Source organism: Dysidea avara, chromosome 10, assembly GCF_963678975.1.
Source record: "Dysidea avara chromosome 10, odDysAvar1.4, whole genome shotgun sequence".
Lineage (NCBI taxonomy): Eukaryota > Metazoa > Porifera > Demospongiae > Dictyoceratida > Dysideidae > Dysidea > Dysidea avara.
This window is the reverse complement of record NC_089281.1, coordinates 7844588-7864231: the sequence shown is the minus strand read 5'-3', so window position 1 is coordinate 7864231 and position 19644 is coordinate 7844588. Positions and strand designations below refer to the sequence as shown.

Here is a 19644-nt window from a genome sequence, read left to right as displayed (position 1 = left end):
TAAGGACACAATAGAAAAACCTCCATAATAAGGACAAAAATTTAGGGTCCTAATAGAGAGGTTCCACTGTATTAACAGGAAACACAATTTTTACACATATGTAGCTGCATGTTCCCTTCTCCAAATGCAACATATTCTTACACTGCAAATGCCCTCACCTTCAGCACCCCACATACCAAATTTGAACAGAATAGTTACAAAATACAAGCCCTCAAAATTTGGCTTAGTTTTTTTTCTTCATTTCTTTTTGTACACTTCACACATCTGTTATAAAACAAAGACACATAACTCAATTTTGTTTTGTATAAAAAGACCATTGTCACACCCACCTACAAGTTCCTAAACATAACAAAGGTATATTTTGTCACCTCGTTAATGAGGCCACCTTGTGTTAACCCATATTTCTGGTTCCAAGTGTGGCCCTACTAGTGAGCTAGGTTTCGCTGTACAACTGTCCACATTCACACACATGTAGCTGTGTTTAAAATCACAGTATCACTGCTATTTGCAAGAACTTTGGGTATTGTTAATGTTATCTTATTTAGAACATAAGTGGTGTTAATTTTGCAATATTTCCCAACACAGAGCCTTCCTTACCAAAGAGCTACTACATTGTACCAGTATGGGCATTCATGGTGATCAAACATTCTGTTGTGCTCACCTGGGTGACTTGTTATGAAATAGTCAAGTTGATCCGGCAAAATCGTTACCAACAACTGTCTTCAAACTAACCACTAATCAGAAATGCATCCCATGATATCTCTCCCATTATATACTCTTGATACAGAATAATTTTACATGTCAAAAGTATTTGTAATTCCACCTGCATGTGTAATTGTGTATATCACATATTGAAATATAATTTGCTGTATTACATATACATACAAATCGTCTATTCAATAGTGTATGATGTGCACCATTTAAAGTTGCGTATTGTGCTTTTATTAGAGTATTTTATAGTTGTTCTAAAAATTCAATGTGTTGGTGTATATAAAATGTTTTTATTGTATCATGGTTCCGAAAAAATTGTACAAAATTATCATCTGTATATATATAAATATAAACAATTTAAGAGTCTGCCTTGTTCAACAATAATGGAAGTGTGGTGGGTTTTAATGATTTTTCTTTTCGTTTGGTCAAAAGAGGAGACTTAGAGAAATCCTTCTTCAGACTAAATCCAAGGCTTGTTGCCTGGTGGAAAGCCTGGAAGGTAGCATTGACAGCCATGTGTGTCTGGTGGTCCAGGCAAACAGGGGTAGCTAGTGGTGCACACATTCCATCTGAGAACCAACAGTGTCGCTGAATTTGGTCCATGGTAAGTCTCTTTCCTGGCTCTGTTGTAAGCAGACCTACAGTACATTAAACTCAAGTCTTAGTATTCAAAATGTAAGGTCAACAATAAAATTCCTTGTTTCCCGTCACCTTGAGAGCATTCAGGTGGTTATTAATAACTAAAAAAAATCATTGAGTCTTCAAAGGGACAATACACTGTCTACCAGCTTCAAACAAGTGAATTGTAAGCTTTTCATACGCACAACACGGATGACAAGGAAGCACTTTCCAAGTAACAAAGCAACACTTTTTAGATGAGTACGAATCTGGAAAAAATGCCTTGCAGTAAACATTAGTGTGTGTGGCTGACTGCTCTATTAGAGAGTATCTTGATCTTTAATTATTAAATCTTAATTACCAATGTGGTAGGCAAAATGGTATGCAGACAGGTGACAGGAAACAAGGAATTAATAAAAGCATGCAACTAAATTATAAGCACACTCTGAAATGTGTTTAATAATCAGGGTGCTTGTTCATACCATTTGTATTGTTATACATTTGTCAATTGAGACCAGGAAGCCTTCCTAATAACAGGAGCGCATGGGATTCCATGCACTCCTGGACAATTTATCATAAATCCATACACTGTAAAGCTGATAGAATGTGTTGGTGCCAAATTATTTAAAGAATATGGGTAAAATTTAAAATTCACTAAAAGCCCCAAAGTATCGTTTTTTTAATAACAGGACCAGTGTAGAGTGGTTATCTGGTTCTTTATACAAATGGCCACTAAGCCACCTGTATCATTAAAGGTACAACAAAGCTACCTTTGATTAAGTCCTTGGCTGCTTCTGACACGCCTTCCCACTCCTTCTGTTCAAAACTAAATTTGCCGTCAGTAATTCTCCTGGTGAGTTCTTCTACTGATCGATTGTTCTGACTGGTATGGAAGGGGGCATGTCCACTCAGCATTGCATACATGATGACACCCATGCTCCACAGATCACATGATTCATCATAATTGTGTCCTCGTAAGATCTCGGGGGCAGCATAGTCCAGTGTGTAACAGGGTGTGGTTAGCTCATAGTTGTCCAGCACTCGAGCAAATCCAAAGTCGATCAATTTTAAACTTGCAGTAGGATCATTTGAAGTGAACAACAAATTCTTAAGGGAAACAAAACCAATTAGTACATGTACTTCAAAAGAAATATAAGAATTTCTTTACTACAGTGTAACCCCTCAAAATGGTAGTGTAACCCCTGAAATCAAGACACTAAGAACATTTCAAGGTGTTGGGGTTCCACCATAACACTTACTACACCTTAGAACTTAATAAAGCTTTACACCACAAAGAAGTGGTTTTACATTAAAAGAGGTGGCCACTAAGTTGAGGTATCATGATACACACCTCAGGTTTGAGATCTCGGTGGACAATTTTGTGCTGGTGAAGATAGCTGACTACAGACACAAGCTGCCTCATGATCGTACTAGCCTCTGCCTCTGTGAATGACTGCTGACTCCTGATCCGCTGCAGCAGCTCTCCACCTTCTAGTAACTCCATAACGATGTACGTGTAATACTGGAGAAAATACATGAAACCAGAAAAGACTTTAAATACATACATCATACATTCGTATTCTTACTAGGGGACTTAATCACACATTTCATGATCTCAATTTTAACCAATCAGTATTTGCTGGATGAACATTCTACTAAGGCGACTGCTCTATTAGAGCATCTGGATTACTTTTGCATTCTGTAGCTGTTACTCCAACCCACAAATGATTTAAGTTATGATGGATAAACTATCTACACAGTAAGTTCAATTTGTCACTATTAGCTGTTCACATGTAATGATCAGTTAATTTTTTATGAATCTTGATCAAGTGCTAGCTATCTATGCTTCACTTTTTAAAAATAGCTCTGTAGCTGTTGTTTCGATTTGTACCAAACCACAAAAGATTTGAGGTTCGATGGTTAACCTATCCACGTACTGATGTCCATAAGTGGTTTAACATTGTAGACAACAGATTGATAATAATTGTCAATAACTCTGCAACTGTTGATCATATTCAAAACAAACTTCGTACCAAAATCAACCTTTAAACCCTCCTTAAGTGTGCCAAGTTTCAAATAGAGTTTTATAGCAAAATAGACAAATGAAAATGTTCCTCAGCAATTGACTAACAGAACATTCTGTTATTCAAACAGTAGAAATGACTGTTCTATTAGAGTATATTTGTATAAGGGGTGCATTCTATTAGAGTAATTGAACTGTACTAATTCGTCTATCTGAACTTTTTGGTTATCCACTCAGAGCCCAATAATAGAGGACCATTCATTGTGTGAAGAAATTAAGTCAATTTTTGAAGACTTCAAATCTCAGGAATGCCTGGAGTGATTATTGGTACACTGACTACATAATCATAATTAATGTGGAGGGTATTCCCATAGCAAAAATCATCTTGTTTCACAAAAGCAGCACATGGTTATGTATGCATGAAAAGTGTTATTGCTCTTCCTGTTAATAACACACTGGTGTGGCAAGCCAGCTTCTTGGGCTACACTGTGTGTCTTGTAATATATGTGTTGCAACTGCAGAGGACCCCCCCCCCCCCCCCCCCCCAAATTTTAGCAAATGTTTTAAATGAAAGTCTGAGATACACCATTGCCCCCCTTTACTGGCCTGTTTAACATACAAAATAATTGTTATGTGTAACATATATACTATCTGTCTATCAAGATTTCATCAATAGTATACATACAATATATGCCTACCCTATCGTCCAATACTTCATGTAGTAGTACAACATTTGGATGACCTTGAGCACGCTTCAATGCTGCAACCTCTTGAGCTGAAGAATACCTGAGTATACATGGTAAACACAATAAATGGTATAAAATAAAAGTGAACCACAAAAACTACTATAATGCTATCACAATGAACGTTCTATTGAACGTTCTAGGGTGTTTTGAAATTTATGAATGCTGTTCACTAATACAGACACTGTTGGAAATTAACAAAGTGGTGTGTTATTAATGAGTACACCCTTAACTGTGTTTGTGACTTACTTGACATGGTCCCTATAATGAGGTGGTCTTATTAATGAGGTCATGAAGTAAACCATGGCTACATTTGGGACCTACTTGACATGGTCAGTAAAAAGGTAGCCGCTAAGTGAAATTCCACTGTCTTTCTTTAATGTGAAATACAAATAACAAACATGGATGGTAAGAAGGTGGGATGTGCAGGCATGCACACAGTCTGTTTACATGTATGTGCCTATGTGCCTTAATTATAGCATCCACATACTTTTTACTGATGATCTTGACAGCAAATTTTTTACCACTTTTCCTCTCTACGCATGTCCTGACATCAGAAAATGGTTGATACACAAAAAAAAAGAAAAGAGAGCTCACTTGCATATAGAGAAGCTGCCTATTCCAAGCACTGTATTGCTGAGCTCATAGGATTGTAAAAACAAAGCTCCCTATTATGAAACAACTTTTCAGTATTGAGTGTACAGTATGTGCAGTGTATTGTGTGTAGTTTTACATGTCTCTGTGTGTGTATGTGCATGCAACATGCATCTATATACAGTAAACACATGTTTTGTATGCATGCACACACAAAACACTTAAGAAACACAACACACTGCATTACTTCAGCATAAGAAATGTGACTCACCAATTCGCTGGCTCCTGGGGAAGCTGATGGCAATTCATTGAAGATGCTGTTCTTTTGAAACAAAACTGACGGAGCAACAAATGAGTAGCCCTATATTAACAAGAATATGGATGGCTACGGAGGTCAATCATGTTTTAATAACAGCCATATATGAACACACAACATAGCATTATTGTTGTGACATTTTCTTTAACTTGCTGATTGCTTGCTTTTCAGTTGGTATGAGTTCTGCAACTGGTCTGGCTTGGAATGCAAGCAATAGAACATTTAGTGAATATCAGTGTTTCCTTTAGCTAGCAAAGTCATGTATTCCTTGTGGACGCAACTGAAATGTTTTTTGGAGCATCAGTTGACATATACTCTCAAAACATACATCACCTACATCCTCTGCTACATACACACCAATCACACTTACTCTGAATAACTGGAGTGCATCATTTGGAGTCATAGCTGGTGATTCTGACAATTCTTGGTTGGTAAACTCCTCAGAAAAGTTACTAGTGTCCATCTCACTTGCAATAATTGGAACAAATGGAGGAGGTAACTTCTTTTGTGCTAATTTTTCCCAATCCAAACTCTATGAAATAGGCATGCACATACAATATAAAAATTCTTCAATACTTGTGCAGTTTGCATACTTTAAACCAAGGGTGAGATTTAACTTCTGAAGCTCCATGTTTGGAGCCAAGCCGAGATTCAGGGCCCTTGATGAGTAATGACTTGATTAGATGCCTACAGTTTGGGCTTAAGTATGAGGGAACGTTGGGAGAAGACTTGACAATGTGCCTGTGGAGAACCGTCACCATCAAAGTGTTTTAGAGATGTACAAACTTTTTAAGAGCCTTCCTACTGTCACCAGTGAATGGAGTACATCCAGTTAACAGTTCACATAGTAGAACACCTAAACTCCACCAGTCTGCAGTCTGAAGGGAAAACAACATATGCATACTTGTGTAGTAGTAAGAACTGTATTTTGTTCAAACATACAAGAATGATCGTGAACACGTGTTTGGACTACATGCGCATGCGCACATGGTGCATAGCATGCACACAAGTGCAAGCATGTCCACACACACAAGTGCGTGGATGTCCACACACACCATTCAAACACACACAACACTACACACATACACAACTACATATACAATATATTATACCATATCATGTCCCAACACTCCTTGGTGATGAACCACTTCAGGTGCCATATACTCAACAGTTCCACAATAACTGTATGTTTTGCTATCCTACAACAACACTACATGAGCTCATATATATATATATACCTGCTCATTACCTCGTCCAACATCAATTCCTTGCTGAGCCCAAAGTCAGTTAGAACAACGTGTCCACCTTTATCAATCAGTATGTTCTCAAGTTTGAGATCACGATATATTATTCCAGCCTAAGTACATCACAATAGATAGGCATAAAATTTGTCAAGCAATTACACACTTATTGTACCACAGTAATGATTGGAATGTATGCATGTCCTATTGTATTGAGTCATGCTCGGTGAAGCCATGAGCGAATTGGGCACAGAAACCTAGCTTGAAGTTAAGGTAAATGAAAGCAGTCAGCAAAACAGATACCTTTCAACCATAATAAATGATATTGATGGATTAGGAAAGAGGAAAAGCAGAAAAATGGTATCTGTTTGAGTATCGTACAAGTCCCTTTAGAAATGGGACTTACCCTCAGGGTTATTACTTACTGTGTGCAGGCATTCCAGAGCTAGAGTTATCTCCCCAATGTAAAACATCCCTTCATGCTCAGTAAACCTTCCACGTTGGTGAAGATGTGTGAAGAGCTCACCACCACACACATAATCTACAAGACAAAAAATGAGACAATTAATACCGGAACTTTTGCAACTTGTGTTGCAGTTAGGCATAGTTATGTACATACAGATTGGGTCCATTGATTTGATCTATATGATACATACATATTATGCAAATATGGATTAGTTAATATGTTTATGAACTTGAGGCCTGTGTAACAAAGCTTCAATACCATTTTCATTACTTGTTGTACTTACCTAACACCAGGTGCAGTTTGCTGTTAGACTGGAAGGCATAATGTAGGGTAACAAGAAATGGTGAGTCTCTAATGGTTTCTAGCACACTTCTTTCGGTCATAGTGTGCTCAGCCACCTTCTTCTTGCAAACAATCTCAGCCTTCTTCAATACCTTCATGGCATACAATACGCCCTGGTCGCTTCCTGTTGCTTTCTTCACAAGGAAAACTTTGCCATATGCTAACACACAGCGGATAATCTCATTCAAGGTTATCTACCCCTACCTCCAGTTCCTAGAACTTTGAGTAGTTCGAAATCTTCACTGGTGACTTTATGGTCTTTAAACGCTACAAATAATTCGACAACTTCTCATTTCAGCTGTTTACAAGGTGCAACTCGGGATTTACAGCTGTCAGGACCCTTACCTTTGCTCAAATCGACGTTGGTGACCGTACACGGTTCTTTGGTATCTTTGTCAAGCCCTTCTGTCTCTACACCGGCTCTTTTCATAGCTAATTGGCTGGCTATAAGCAATCCGAAAATTCCCTTTTCTATTTAAATCACACTGGCATCACGTGATATTTGTAAACGCGGTAGTTTTTGAAAACAACTTATGTCATCGTCAGCACAACTAGCTACTCCTTCTACAGTAAGTGATTGTATCTTATTCTGTTATTATGACCAAGTGCCGGTTATTACTGGTAGGGAGGTATGGAGTATTTTATCACTCCCGAAGCACCATATACTCCTTCAGATCCGAACTACTGGGGGAGCACTGGGTGAGTGACACCCAAGTTGATGACACCTTAACATAATTATAGTACACACAAAATCAACATTGGGTATTGCATTGTTGAGCTGTCTTACACAATATGTATATGTTGTGTTTGGCCTATTTATTGGTGGATAAAACATTTTTTTCTTTGAGAGTAACATTTGCTCTCACCGTGTGCATCACTCTAGGTTTCTAGTCCACTGAATGAAGTAGACACAAAAAAAATTATGAGACACAAGCTGCACTGCATGCTAATTAGCAGGAAAGTATTTGCACTTTGTAGTATCATAAGCAGATGTTTAAGAAAATTTTGCAAGGAAACGTTGATAGTGGCACTGCATGCTTATTCTTCAAATTGTGCTGTTGCTTGTGATAATCACACACATATAACGTGTACCTTTCTAGGCTTGGGCCACCTGTGCGAATTGGTACAGTTATGCCACTAACTGAATCTCGGAATGTGGAATTCAAAAAAGGAGGTGCTTTATACTCTCAAAGAAACATGAAAGAGGTAAACCACACAATACACTATTAAAATCCACCACTTCAAACTCTATTTCAGCAAATCTGTAGGTATGGTAGTGCCTTCCTTAATTCAGGTGGAGGGGTGATGTACTTTGGAGTTCTTGATAACGGTAGGCTGGACATCCCTTGTGCATTCTTCTTATATTTGGCGCAGGTGTTATCGAAGGCATCACTCTCAGTACACATCAGATAGATCGCATTGCCAAACAAATTGAAGACATATTTTTACAGTTTGACCCCTGTGTCAGTAAGGAGTTTTATGAGTAAGTAAAATTACATCAATTAATTTATAAACTGTTTTTTTTTTCAGGTTAAGCTTTACACCATGTAACATATATGGCATGTATGTGGTTGGGTTAAGTGTGCGGGCTGGTAAGGAAGACGAAGTGTACTCAGATGCTTTCAGTAAGGTGACCATTCTACTGTGCATATCCAAACTGTTCTACTGCATCCATATCAGATGTACATAAAAAGAGATGGTAGCATCCATGGGCCACTATGGCCACGCGACATCAAAGAAATTGTTTTAGACAAACTTGAAATTAAATATAAAGTCAGTCAAAATAATGTATTCACAACTGCAGTACATTACTAAAATTATTATTTACAGAATCAACAACAGCAGTCAAAGACTTCAAGCTGATTTGTGCAAGTACAACAGTGTGCAGTAATTGTATACATTAAATTTGAAAATCCTACAGTACATGTACAAAAATTTCAGTCGACTTTATATAGTACGAGTGCACATCGAGACGGAATATAAATTTTCAGTGAATTTGCTCTCATGTCAAAGAAACAGTTGAATGTGAAATAAGTTGTGTCGTGAGCAACATGACCATAGCCGTCAAATTCTTTACTGTCACTATCCAGTGCTATCTTGTAAGCACCAGCAGCTTCTACCCCAACTTGGTAGTCAGTGAAGCTCTTCTCTGGATGAAAATTAAATATCCAGAGGAGACCGGCACGTTCAAAAACAATCAGTTTGTCACCATCATGTTTACGACTGACATGAGCACTTGGAGAGCTAAGGATCTTAAAGCGCTCATCTAAATGCATCATATTGCGGTCAAACTCACTAAGAAACTGGTAGCGGAGTAAACGATCATCAACAAGCCTCCATTGTCTTCGAGCATAATGGTAGCTGTTTCTATTGCCATCTCTAGGGAAATCCAGCCATTCAGGATGCCCAAACTCATTACCAATGAAATTCAAATACCCTTCTCCACCAAGCCCAAATGTCACTAAGCGTATGATCTTGTGAAGGGCAATTCCTCTACTGATAGTCAGAGTGGGTTCCATCAGTTTAGTCATGTTGGTGTACATTTCAGCATCCATCAACCAGAAAGCAAGTGTCTTGTCTCCTACCAAAGCTTGATCATGACTCTCAGCATAGGCAATTGTCTTCTCATGTACTCGTCTGTTGGTAAGGGCCCACCAAATCGTTCCCATATTCCAATCTTCATCTTTCTGTTCTTTCAGGAGTTTGATCCACACATCAGGGATTGCCATTCCAAGCCGGTAGTCGAAACCCACTCCGCCTTCCCTAACTGGTCTACACAGAGAAGGCATACCAGAGACATCTTCAGCAATGGTGACAATACCAGGATATTGAGAATGCAACATATGATTGGCTAGCATCAAGTACACCAGTGCATCAACGTTGACATTAGTGTTGAAATATTCATGATAACCACCAGTAAATCCAGTTGCAATTCCATGATGATGATAAAGCATTGAGGTGATGCCATCAAAACGGAATCCATCAAATCGGTATTCATCTCTGTACCAACTGAGATTTGATACAAGAAAGCGAAGCACCTCCCACTCACAGTAATTGAACAGTCTAGAGTCCCACAGGTCATGTTTGCCCTTGCCACCACTGTGGAAGAAACAGCTGTCAGTCCCGTTAAACTGGTTTAAACCATCGTTAACATTCCCAGCAGCATGGCTGTGTATGATATCAAGGAAGACCAGGATGTTCATCTCGTGTGCCTTGTCAATCAGATACTTCAGTTCTTCAGGGGTTCCATATCGACTGGAAATGGCAAAGAAATTTGTGACATGGTACCCAAAGCTTGCATAGTATGGATGCTCCATTAAAGCCATAATTTGAACACAGTTATAACCAAGCTTCTGAATCCTTGGGAGCACATTATCAGCAAAATGAGTGTACGTGGCAACTTTGGGTTCATCTGAAGAAATTCCAACATGGGCCTCATAAATTCTCAAGCCATTAGGGACAGTAGGATGGCCATGCTTCCACTTGTAAGGATCTGGAGGATACCAGTGTAAGGAACGATAATCTTCAGTGCTGTTCCTCTGAATGGCTCTCTTAGTCCAAGGAGACAACCTCCAAAACTGTGACCCATTATGCATTGTGATGAACAGTTTTACTTCAGTGGCATGAAGTATGGCAGGCTTGCCATTGACATTTGGTAACCGTAGGTACCACTTTCCAAATTCTTGTCCCTCCAGCACATGAGAGGTTGTGTTCCAACTGTTGAATTCTCCAGCCAAAGCGACTGACCTCACGTCAGGGACCCACTCTAAGCATTCGATATCTCCATTGTCCTTCTGTGTTAATCCATACGCTTCATAGCTCTTTGAGAATTTCTCCAGTCCGGATTCATTTTCACAGATGCGTCGATAAAGGTCGTAGAATCTTTCATACCGCATTCGAATGTCGGACTCATACTGCTTCAAGTACGGGTCTGTAGCGTAAAGATCCTCCAGCGCTGGCGTGCTAGTGAGATTTCCACCCATGGCTCCGTCTTCTCGCACACTTTGACTAGCTACTACAGACAGCGGTCTAATTTAAATAACAAGGTTACCACACGTGCAGTGCTCGAGATACAAGGGGCACAAGCTCTAAAGGAGACACGTGAGTACACCCATGCAAAATCACGTGTCATACAGAGGTCGGTGGTCAAATAAAAGCTGAGCTGAGGTTACAAAACGTGATAAACATTAATTAAGTGATTATTGTTGAATGAGAATTTTACACTGTCATTGTTGCCATCGCTGTCATGTAAAATGCTTTTCTGTCATTGCCTGCTGATTGTGATGCTATGTCTATGCTTGGATATATCATCATGATTTTCGCTTGATCAATTTCTGTCGTGCTTTGTAAAAGGCAATAATATCAGCATCAGCCCGGCTATCGCCAGTGAGTGGAATGGCTGAAACTGAAGAACTGCCATTATCACTGGAAGAAAAAGTGGCAGATCTTACAACATTACAAACACATGCATAATTGGGCTCACTTTGACTTGGCCATTTTCAAAGCAGAAGACTTCGATTCCAAAGATGCTGGTCTTGACTGGTTATGTACACTGTTGAGTTTTACTGAAGAATTACTAGAAGTTGTTATTGATGGAAATGAGCTAATGGAAGCAGTTGATGGTACATCATCAGTCTTCACTTTTGATGACCTTGCTGGATCAGGCAAGTGTCTATGCTGACCTGGGAAACTAGCAACCATGCTCCTGGTTGATGAAGATGACGACACAGTTCTATCACTACTAGTCTGCTGCTGTTGCTCTGGAAACTTTGCTACAATGTTCTTGTGATGCTTTGAAGATGTAGGAGGTCTCCCTCCAGAATTGGGAGGTGTTGGTGTACCCCAAGCTGATTTACTGCTCACCTAATGTACAGCGAAGGTCAAAATAATTTACCAATAACAGAAAACCTTTTGGTCTTTTGTAGGCTTTCCCCTTTCAGGGCCAATACTTAGGGCTGTATATGGCAAACTTTAAGATTACCTACAGAATCCCTAATTAGGAGAACCCTTCATAAGAGAATCTGCTGTACACATGGCCATGCACTCTCAGGGTCAGGGTTCGGAAAGATGTAATGCACCATGTCCAAGGGTCATACAATGCCATACAGTTAAGGTATACACAAAAGACACCCACTACTCAGTATGTAAGACTTAAATTTGAAGTGAAGCAGTGCCATGAGCATACTTAGCTATAGCCTCCTAGAATATTATTTTATATTCACTGCATTGCATGCGATGACTGTTCTATTAGAGAATCTCGATCTTGTATGGTACTTTCAACATGGGTTATGTGCTCCTTCTGGATCAACCAATGTATTAATCCAAGTATTGTGAACGGCTCTAATGCAAATTGGGTTATATTAAAAGGAGGGAGTGCTCCCATCCCCCTGACTCTCCCCCCTATTACCTCATAGTTATACTACACAAATGATGTCTGTGTTTCTTCACCTTGTCAGCTTGCTGCTTCCACCATGTTTCAAAGTCCTTCTGCATTTGAACTTTGGCTTTCTCCAATAAGTGCTGCACATGTTCTATCTCAGTCTTCATGTCCTTAAGCTGACCATACAACTCTTTAAAGCTACGGGAGAAAACATGAGTCATAACTTTCAATGCTGCATGGTTATCATAATAATACTTTGCTTTCTCATTTTCTATATCTCTTTTCAGTTGGTCTTCTTTGTCATCGGGTAGTGAAGGGGATTCTGAAGCATCTAGAGTGAAATTGTAGAAAGTAAAAAATTAATCGTACTCTAATTTCTGGCATACTTTGTAAGCCACTTTTTAATCGATGGCGCTCTATTTGTGCTTTCAGATCATCTACACAAACATAGAATTCATACAGTAAAACATAAAGGTTAGGTCTCACTAATTCTTGTCCGTGAATGGTTTACTCGTTCGCCTAATTCCTTTGCATCAGCATACCTGGTATGACGTAGAGTAAAAATGCACATTTCTAAATCTGCATACCGTGCCCTGAGGTTATTCTTGTGACTTTCCATTGTTATTTTGTTCTTGTAATCACGTTTAAAAGTGTCAAATGCCTCCTGCTTAGCTTGAGACAACTCTGAAAGAGAAAATGGGATTTACTTGAACATGACGTACGCGTGTTACAAATTTTGTTGTGTTAGTCCAATTACATATTAACACAAAGTAATACCAGCAGGGGCACACATTTACTATACTTGTGATCTCTACAACACAAAACTTGATGCACAGACTATCAAATATTCAATTAAACCTTTTTGTGATAGTCTATGGATTGGTTGCTCTCTTTCTGTCAATTGGCCACTTGTAGAACTGGCATCATGTGATTGACGATGATGATGTAAGGTGTCCAATTCACCAGTAGTTGGTTTTTGTTGCTTAACACTTGTGACTTGAAGGTGGGAGTCTGAAGAAACACTAACAGCAGTACCTCCTTGGAGACTAGCCTCAGCTGCGGCAGCCCTGCTTTTCTCTTGCTTCAGCATCTTCACCAAGATATCTAAATATAAAGCACCCTTGAGACAAAGAATAAAAAGTGTTGAGTTACTTATTTCGTCATCTCTTTGTTTCAGTAACTCCTGTAGTCGTTGTAACTCCTTGTTGTCTGTGTATGATGGTTTCTCTATGCCAACACCTTCAGGATGTGTACCATCAGAAATTACACTTTCAGATGAACCACCACTGTTAGTAACCCTATTGGGACAAACATTATATCGTTGTTTTTTGTTGTTGTTTTTTAAACACTGGCTCTGATGCACTCTCTTCCACTTCAACGTCTTTTATATCATGCATACAAACTTTACATAACAATACCTTTCTTCAGATGGACCATCGGTTGATGGCTGTTGTTGTACAAGACGCTGCATGAAAGAAATGGGAACATTTAAACAATGCATGTCTTCTAGTAATAACAATGAATTTGATCTCTCTGAATTAAGGTCTCAATAGTACCAAGATAAAAACTGATTGCAACAGGTTCTTCAGATGAAAGGGGAAAAAATTCTCAGGAAATTTCTCTGTGTTAAGGAGCCCATAAACCTTGTGATGCATGGGCTCCTACAAGGATGTAACACACGACAACAATGTACCTTCAACAGTTGAAAGCATAGTTGTATTTTTCTCATATCTGCACCGACTAGAAGCCTTGCCTCTGGGTCGGTGTCTGCCACATAAGCACCCACTAATACATCACACCTAAAACAAACACAACCGACTATAACAAACACTTCAATATTAGTTAAATGGAGTTCTACCCGCAAAATTGACAGTGTACAAAAAGTTGCCATCATTATTTGAAAAAAAAAATCACAATTTTTAGCCAAGAAAATTGTAAAATTGGCATTGCAAGTCAGACAGACTCACTTCTGCTTTTCTTCTTCTGTTAGTTCATCAGTTCTTTCCTCTCCAGTGGCCATAGATAATTCCTCCTTCAATTCCTGCACTTGCAGTTTTAACCTCGCCACCATCTGTGCACATGTTAACTATAACTAAACAGACTTCAAAAATTGACCACCAGTTTGTACTATATATAGTAACAGGTCATGGTTTATTATTAATCGTTGTGAAGCTACAATATGGTTGATTTAATGCTGGGCTTATAAATATTCTATGCTGGGCTTATAAATATTCTAAGTTTTAGGTGTGTGGGACTAGTTTAGAGAAAACATTCAGGTATAGTATATGGAAAATTACTCATAAAATTGCTGTTGGACTATTTCAATTTACAAAATTTGAACCTGACACATTGAAATAACTGTATAGTATAACTCTGTCATTTATTGGAGGACATGTTACAGCAATGTCATTACCAGTTTGGGATCAAGCTCTTCATTAACAATGGCCTCGTTTTTCACCAAGGCAACTCGTTGAGAGAACCGACATGTTGATACGGACTCATCAATGTTCCGCTTCTCAACAGCACAAGTTGCTATCATACTGGTCATACAGTTTCCTCCAAGGCTACAGAGAACATGAGGGTACACCTATGCACACAATATACTGTACAGTGAAGCCCACTATAATGGAAATTTTTGGGCCAAGAATTTTTGATTTATTTTTGCAGAGCTTTTTTGCATTTAGTGGAAAAATAAACATATGAAGCCAGAGCTGGTAAGACCATAACCCTTGTCCTTTGTATGAATTTCTATTCAGTTGTTAATATGGAGGGTAGAGGTTTCACTGTAGAAAAGATGTCTTGTACCTGTCACGCAATACTGAAGTCATCATGGAGTTTCTGTACGGAATATGAGTACGAGAATGCTCAGATAGTGCCACAATAACCTGTTAAACAAAATATCCTTAAAGCAAATGTCAAACTAGTCTCATATGTGACCAGACCATCTTTTTATCATTGTTGACCCAATAGCAAAGAAAAAAAGTGATCTGGTTACATGAGACTATGTATGCTCAAAAATGCCCTTCATATGCATCTAGGATACCTCCTTCTGTTTGTACGTACTTGTTCTAGAAAATGGAGGGAAACATTAATACATTTAGCTTCAGTCAATAATGTCCCAGTCACACCAGTTTTCCCTATTCTCTCAGATCTACAGAAGACAGATCATATACACACTTTATTAACATACATAAACACATGTACGTTAACACCACATGCTGAACACTACATAGCTACACTAAACATCTAAGTACACACACACACAAACACACCCTGCTAGATCTACTAAATGTAGTTTGGATCTCCTTATAACATCTGAACCAGGCTCCCGAGAGCTGAAATGAACAGTGAATATACAGTGAGATCTGGTGGACGCCATGTTCATAGGTGTCTAATAAAGGACTAGTCAAGGGAAAGTAATTACCCCACAATGACTCATCACCTCTGCTATCATCCTGTTTGTGTCTCCCAAAAACAACCAGTTAAGAGCTAGTAAATAGTAGCAAAAATATGTTAAGTAGTAAAGCTGACTAATTTTACCTTCTTCTTCGTTAGTTGCTTGTTGCATGGACAAGTTCTTCATATGAATACACCCACTGGAATCCTCCATTAGGCTGACCTTTCTATATATGGTGGACGCCATACATAATAAGTCTCAAGAACAAAATTAGGAGAGACTAATACATATTTTGGTGAACTGTACACTTATATGGCTGTGATAGAAAAATAATAACAGTGAGGTTTAAATTTGGCAACCTTGCCAAATTTAATTCCTTGCTGATTTTTGTACGATACATGTGTAGCTACTGGAGCCCAACCAGAAATGCAATTCTGAAATGTGGACACCAAGATACTCTTCAATGGTCCCATTTGTTTTAGGTAACATACATGTACACAAATCTCCTGAAATCAGGAGACTCAGGTGTCTAAAAAATGGACACCTTAGCATGATTCCAAAAGCATCCAGGGTACCACTGCATGTTATTGTTATTAGAGCTTTACAGTGACCAGCACTGTTATTTCTCATAATGGCTTACGGAAGGTCCTCCAGCTTCGATGCTTCATGTCTGGGATCCAGCAAATCATATCCTCTCTCGTTGTATATTTCAAGGTATGAAACATGTGTCGTAAATACATGACCAGCACGCTAGTAATTGAAATACAGAAAAAATAAATTTACTGATTGCTGTATTTACAAATAACATATGATACAATAATGATAGTTCTAAGGGCAGCCAAGGGTGGGCCTGGGTGGACACGTGCCCACCCAAATTTCCCTAGGAGAGCGGTGCCCGCTTGTTTTTGTTATTACGAACAATTAAGAGACAAGTAGTGCATACCTTGGATTTTTCGGCAGTTTATAGATAATTACATCAAGTAGTTTCAGTGCTTTCTATTTAATGCACCGCATCACATGATCCTAATTTTAGGTGGGGAAGAAAGAAACACGAGGAATGAGGAATTCAGTCTATTTTTTACATCTGGAATATTGAATAGCGAGCAACAGCACAGATATTCTTTTGTTGGCGGGGTGAAGTGACCTAAATTGATAGACAAAAAATGGTGTTAAGTCGGTTGGAGGTGAAAAATTGCAATTGGTGGCTAAATTAAGCCATACAATTATCTCAAGAGTCAGGCTGGAGTACAAAGAGTTGTGTACAAGTACAGATGAGTTATTAAAGGAGACCAAGACAAAGAGGTGTAATAAGTTAGTTTCAATTTCTAGCTTCTATATCATTCTTGCAGTAGCATTAGACTAGCGAAATAAGCTGCAGGAACTGCAGGAACAGCAGCATAGCATATTATTAGCTAGCTAGATACATTTATGCACTTTTGAAACAGTTTTTAAACCAAATGTATGTAGAGTCCATGGACTTGCATTTTGTGCTAGTTAGTTGCATGTGTGGGTGAGTGTGCCCACCCACCAGTGGAGACCTGGCTACGCCACTGTCTAAGGGTATTTTCCATCTACGTACCTTCTGGTATTGTCCGAACAAATAAGACAGTGATCTTGGAATAATCCCTCTTTCTGAGTATTTCTCTGTTCCTCCGGTGATTGTAAATGTTTTACCTGACCCTGTCTGTAAAACAAAACATGTGTCAAATATTCCATTGCAAAAACAGCTACAAAATCGACCTGTCCATAAGCAAATATTGTTCCATTGTAGCCTTCCAGGCAGCTGGAATTGACATGAAATAGATTTTAATTTGTATGGCCAAAAGTATAGCTGGCTTACTTGTCAATTACACCCTTAGCTACGAGATCAAAGACTTCCTCTTGAGTAGCACTTTGATCAAACACATGAGTAAACCTGCATGCATGAAAGTGCTGATGTGTGCATGCTCACATTGTTCACAACTCACTGAAATGTGTAAACCTCCTGCTTATTGTTGACGTACCCACTTGATTCGGATCGCGGGACATGAAATGACAGTGTTTCGATTCCCTCGCTATTCTCGCCTAGCTCAAAAGCCTGCGAAAAGTTCACAATATTCGATAACAAGGTATTGTTACTTAGGGAATGCTCACCCCGCACTCCTTTTTTGTAGGCTTAATTCTAGAAAATATCTTTATTCCCTCCTTTACCATTATATCGCTAGTGTATACGTTGCGAAAGATAATTGTTCATAAACAAATGGAGTGCATTAATTAAAAATGAATACCACAATCGAACAGTTTTACAAGCAGCTGCAAGCGCCGCAGTGAGTAATATAGAGTAGGTAAGCTATAGTCCAGGCAGGCTTGACTGTATTCACCAAGTTGGTATTGAAATGGCATCACACTTATTGTACACACACACACACACTATGTTTTTTGTTGCTTATTTATTATTTTTAACCCTCCAGGGGCATAATAGACAAATTCCATAATAGGGCTTTATAGCATATAGAAATAATCGTTGCCCCTAGCAACCTAAAATTCCCATTATTTTTAGGTGATAATGTTTAAATTAACTTCTCCAAATTTTGAAAGGATAGCATATATATGTCATAAGATATGGCATTTTGAAATTTGTGGTTTTCCCATACATATCTATGTGAGAGGACTACAGTTGCCCCTTCTGGGAAATCACAAAAATGAGGTATTTCAACATATGCAAAAACCAAAAATTCTGAAGTACATATATCTCAATTTTACATAATTTGTAGGTGTGAATGTCAACAATAACCTCTCCAAGTTTTAAATAGATAGTGTATATAGGTCATAAGATATGACATTCTTTGAATCCCGTGATTTGTGTGATTACCGAGAAGGGGCAACTGGTGTCCCTCTCATTGACAATGTATGGGAAAATTGTAGCTTCAAAATGTCATATCTCATGACTACTTATATATGCTATCCTTTTAAAACTTGGAGTGGTGACTTAAGACATTGACACCTACAAATAATGTAAAAATTAGGTTGCTAGGGGCAACAGTTGATTTTTTCATTATGAAATTTGTCTATTATTGCTGGTGTGCAGTACAATTACAAACAAATACAGTTAATTGCATGATGCTAAATTCTGTTATGGCGGAATGAAGCAACACTATTACTGCTTTTTTAATACTTAAAATGCCAACTAAAAATTTGCACATACTAATAATTACTCTTGTTGCCTCGCCTTACACCTACACAAAGGATGTACTTGCTCTCCCTCACTCCTCAATCCAAAACAAGATACTCTAATAGAACAGTCAACACATCTGCCACATTTCAGTGCAAAAACTTCATGTACAGTAATTGAGAATTATTCACAGAGGCCACACATGTGTGCATATGCATAACGTATATTTCACATAATTCAACACTCAATGGTGCATGCCAAAAATTGTGTCAGATTATCAAGACATTGCTAGCTACATGGAGAAAGTTTCAAACATACACACAGTAGAAATTATTCTACAACAACAATGCTAGCTGACTCAGTAATGATTGTATTTATGAACTATGTAGCTATACATGCAGATCAGTAGTTTTAGCTAGCCATATTCAAGTTTCTTTTTCATCATACTTCTAGCTATGTCCCATGCATATGCATGGTCTCTTGTATGTGCTGCGTTTTTCTCTGCACTACAGGTTTGCTTGCATATGGTCATGAAGTCTGTGCAAATGTATTAGAGCATATTAATAATATACTAAAAGCTATTAGCTATTCTCTAGCAGCATAGATTATAATATATTCCCTATACTATGCTAGCAGTTGCTCAGAATTCAATTACATGATCT

The 19644-nt window shown here is 38.4% G+C and overlaps 2 protein-coding genes and 1 pseudogene across 3 annotated transcripts; 1 reads left to right on the top strand and 2 right to left on the bottom strand.

Annotated features, from left to right (window-relative positions):
- Window positions 1-981: 981 nt before the first annotated feature.
- LOC136268874 (uncharacterized) lies at window positions 982-18107 on the bottom strand (annotated as a pseudogene).
- LOC136268367 (schlafen-like protein 1) lies at window positions 7530-9009 on the top strand. Of its 2 annotated transcripts, none has more exons than XR_010706985.1 (8): window positions 7530-7623; window positions 7680-7753; window positions 8155-8260; window positions 8312-8384; window positions 8429-8537; window positions 8585-8679; window positions 8735-8827; window positions 8885-9009. XR_010706985.1 is itself a non-coding variant. In XM_066063692.1 (8 exons), exons 1-8 carry the CDS (start codon window positions 7588-7590, stop codon window positions 8915-8917), a joined length of 624 nt encoding a protein of 207 aa, XP_065919764.1. In that variant the 5' UTR covers window positions 7530-7587; the 3' UTR covers window positions 8918-9009. The 2 variants fall into 2 exon arrangements, 1 of the variants encoding a protein (XP_065919764.1); XM_066063692.1 differs by having other exon boundaries at window positions 8585-8684.
- LOC136268338 (1,4-alpha-glucan-branching enzyme-like) lies at window positions 8796-11369 on the bottom strand. The gene has a single exon (XM_066063640.1). The coding sequence runs from the start codon at window positions 11035-11037 to the stop codon at window positions 8992-8994; it is 2046 nt and encodes a 681-aa protein (XP_065919712.1). The 5' UTR covers window positions 11038-11369; the 3' UTR covers window positions 8796-8991.
- Window positions 18108-19644: the final 1537 nt, after the last annotated feature.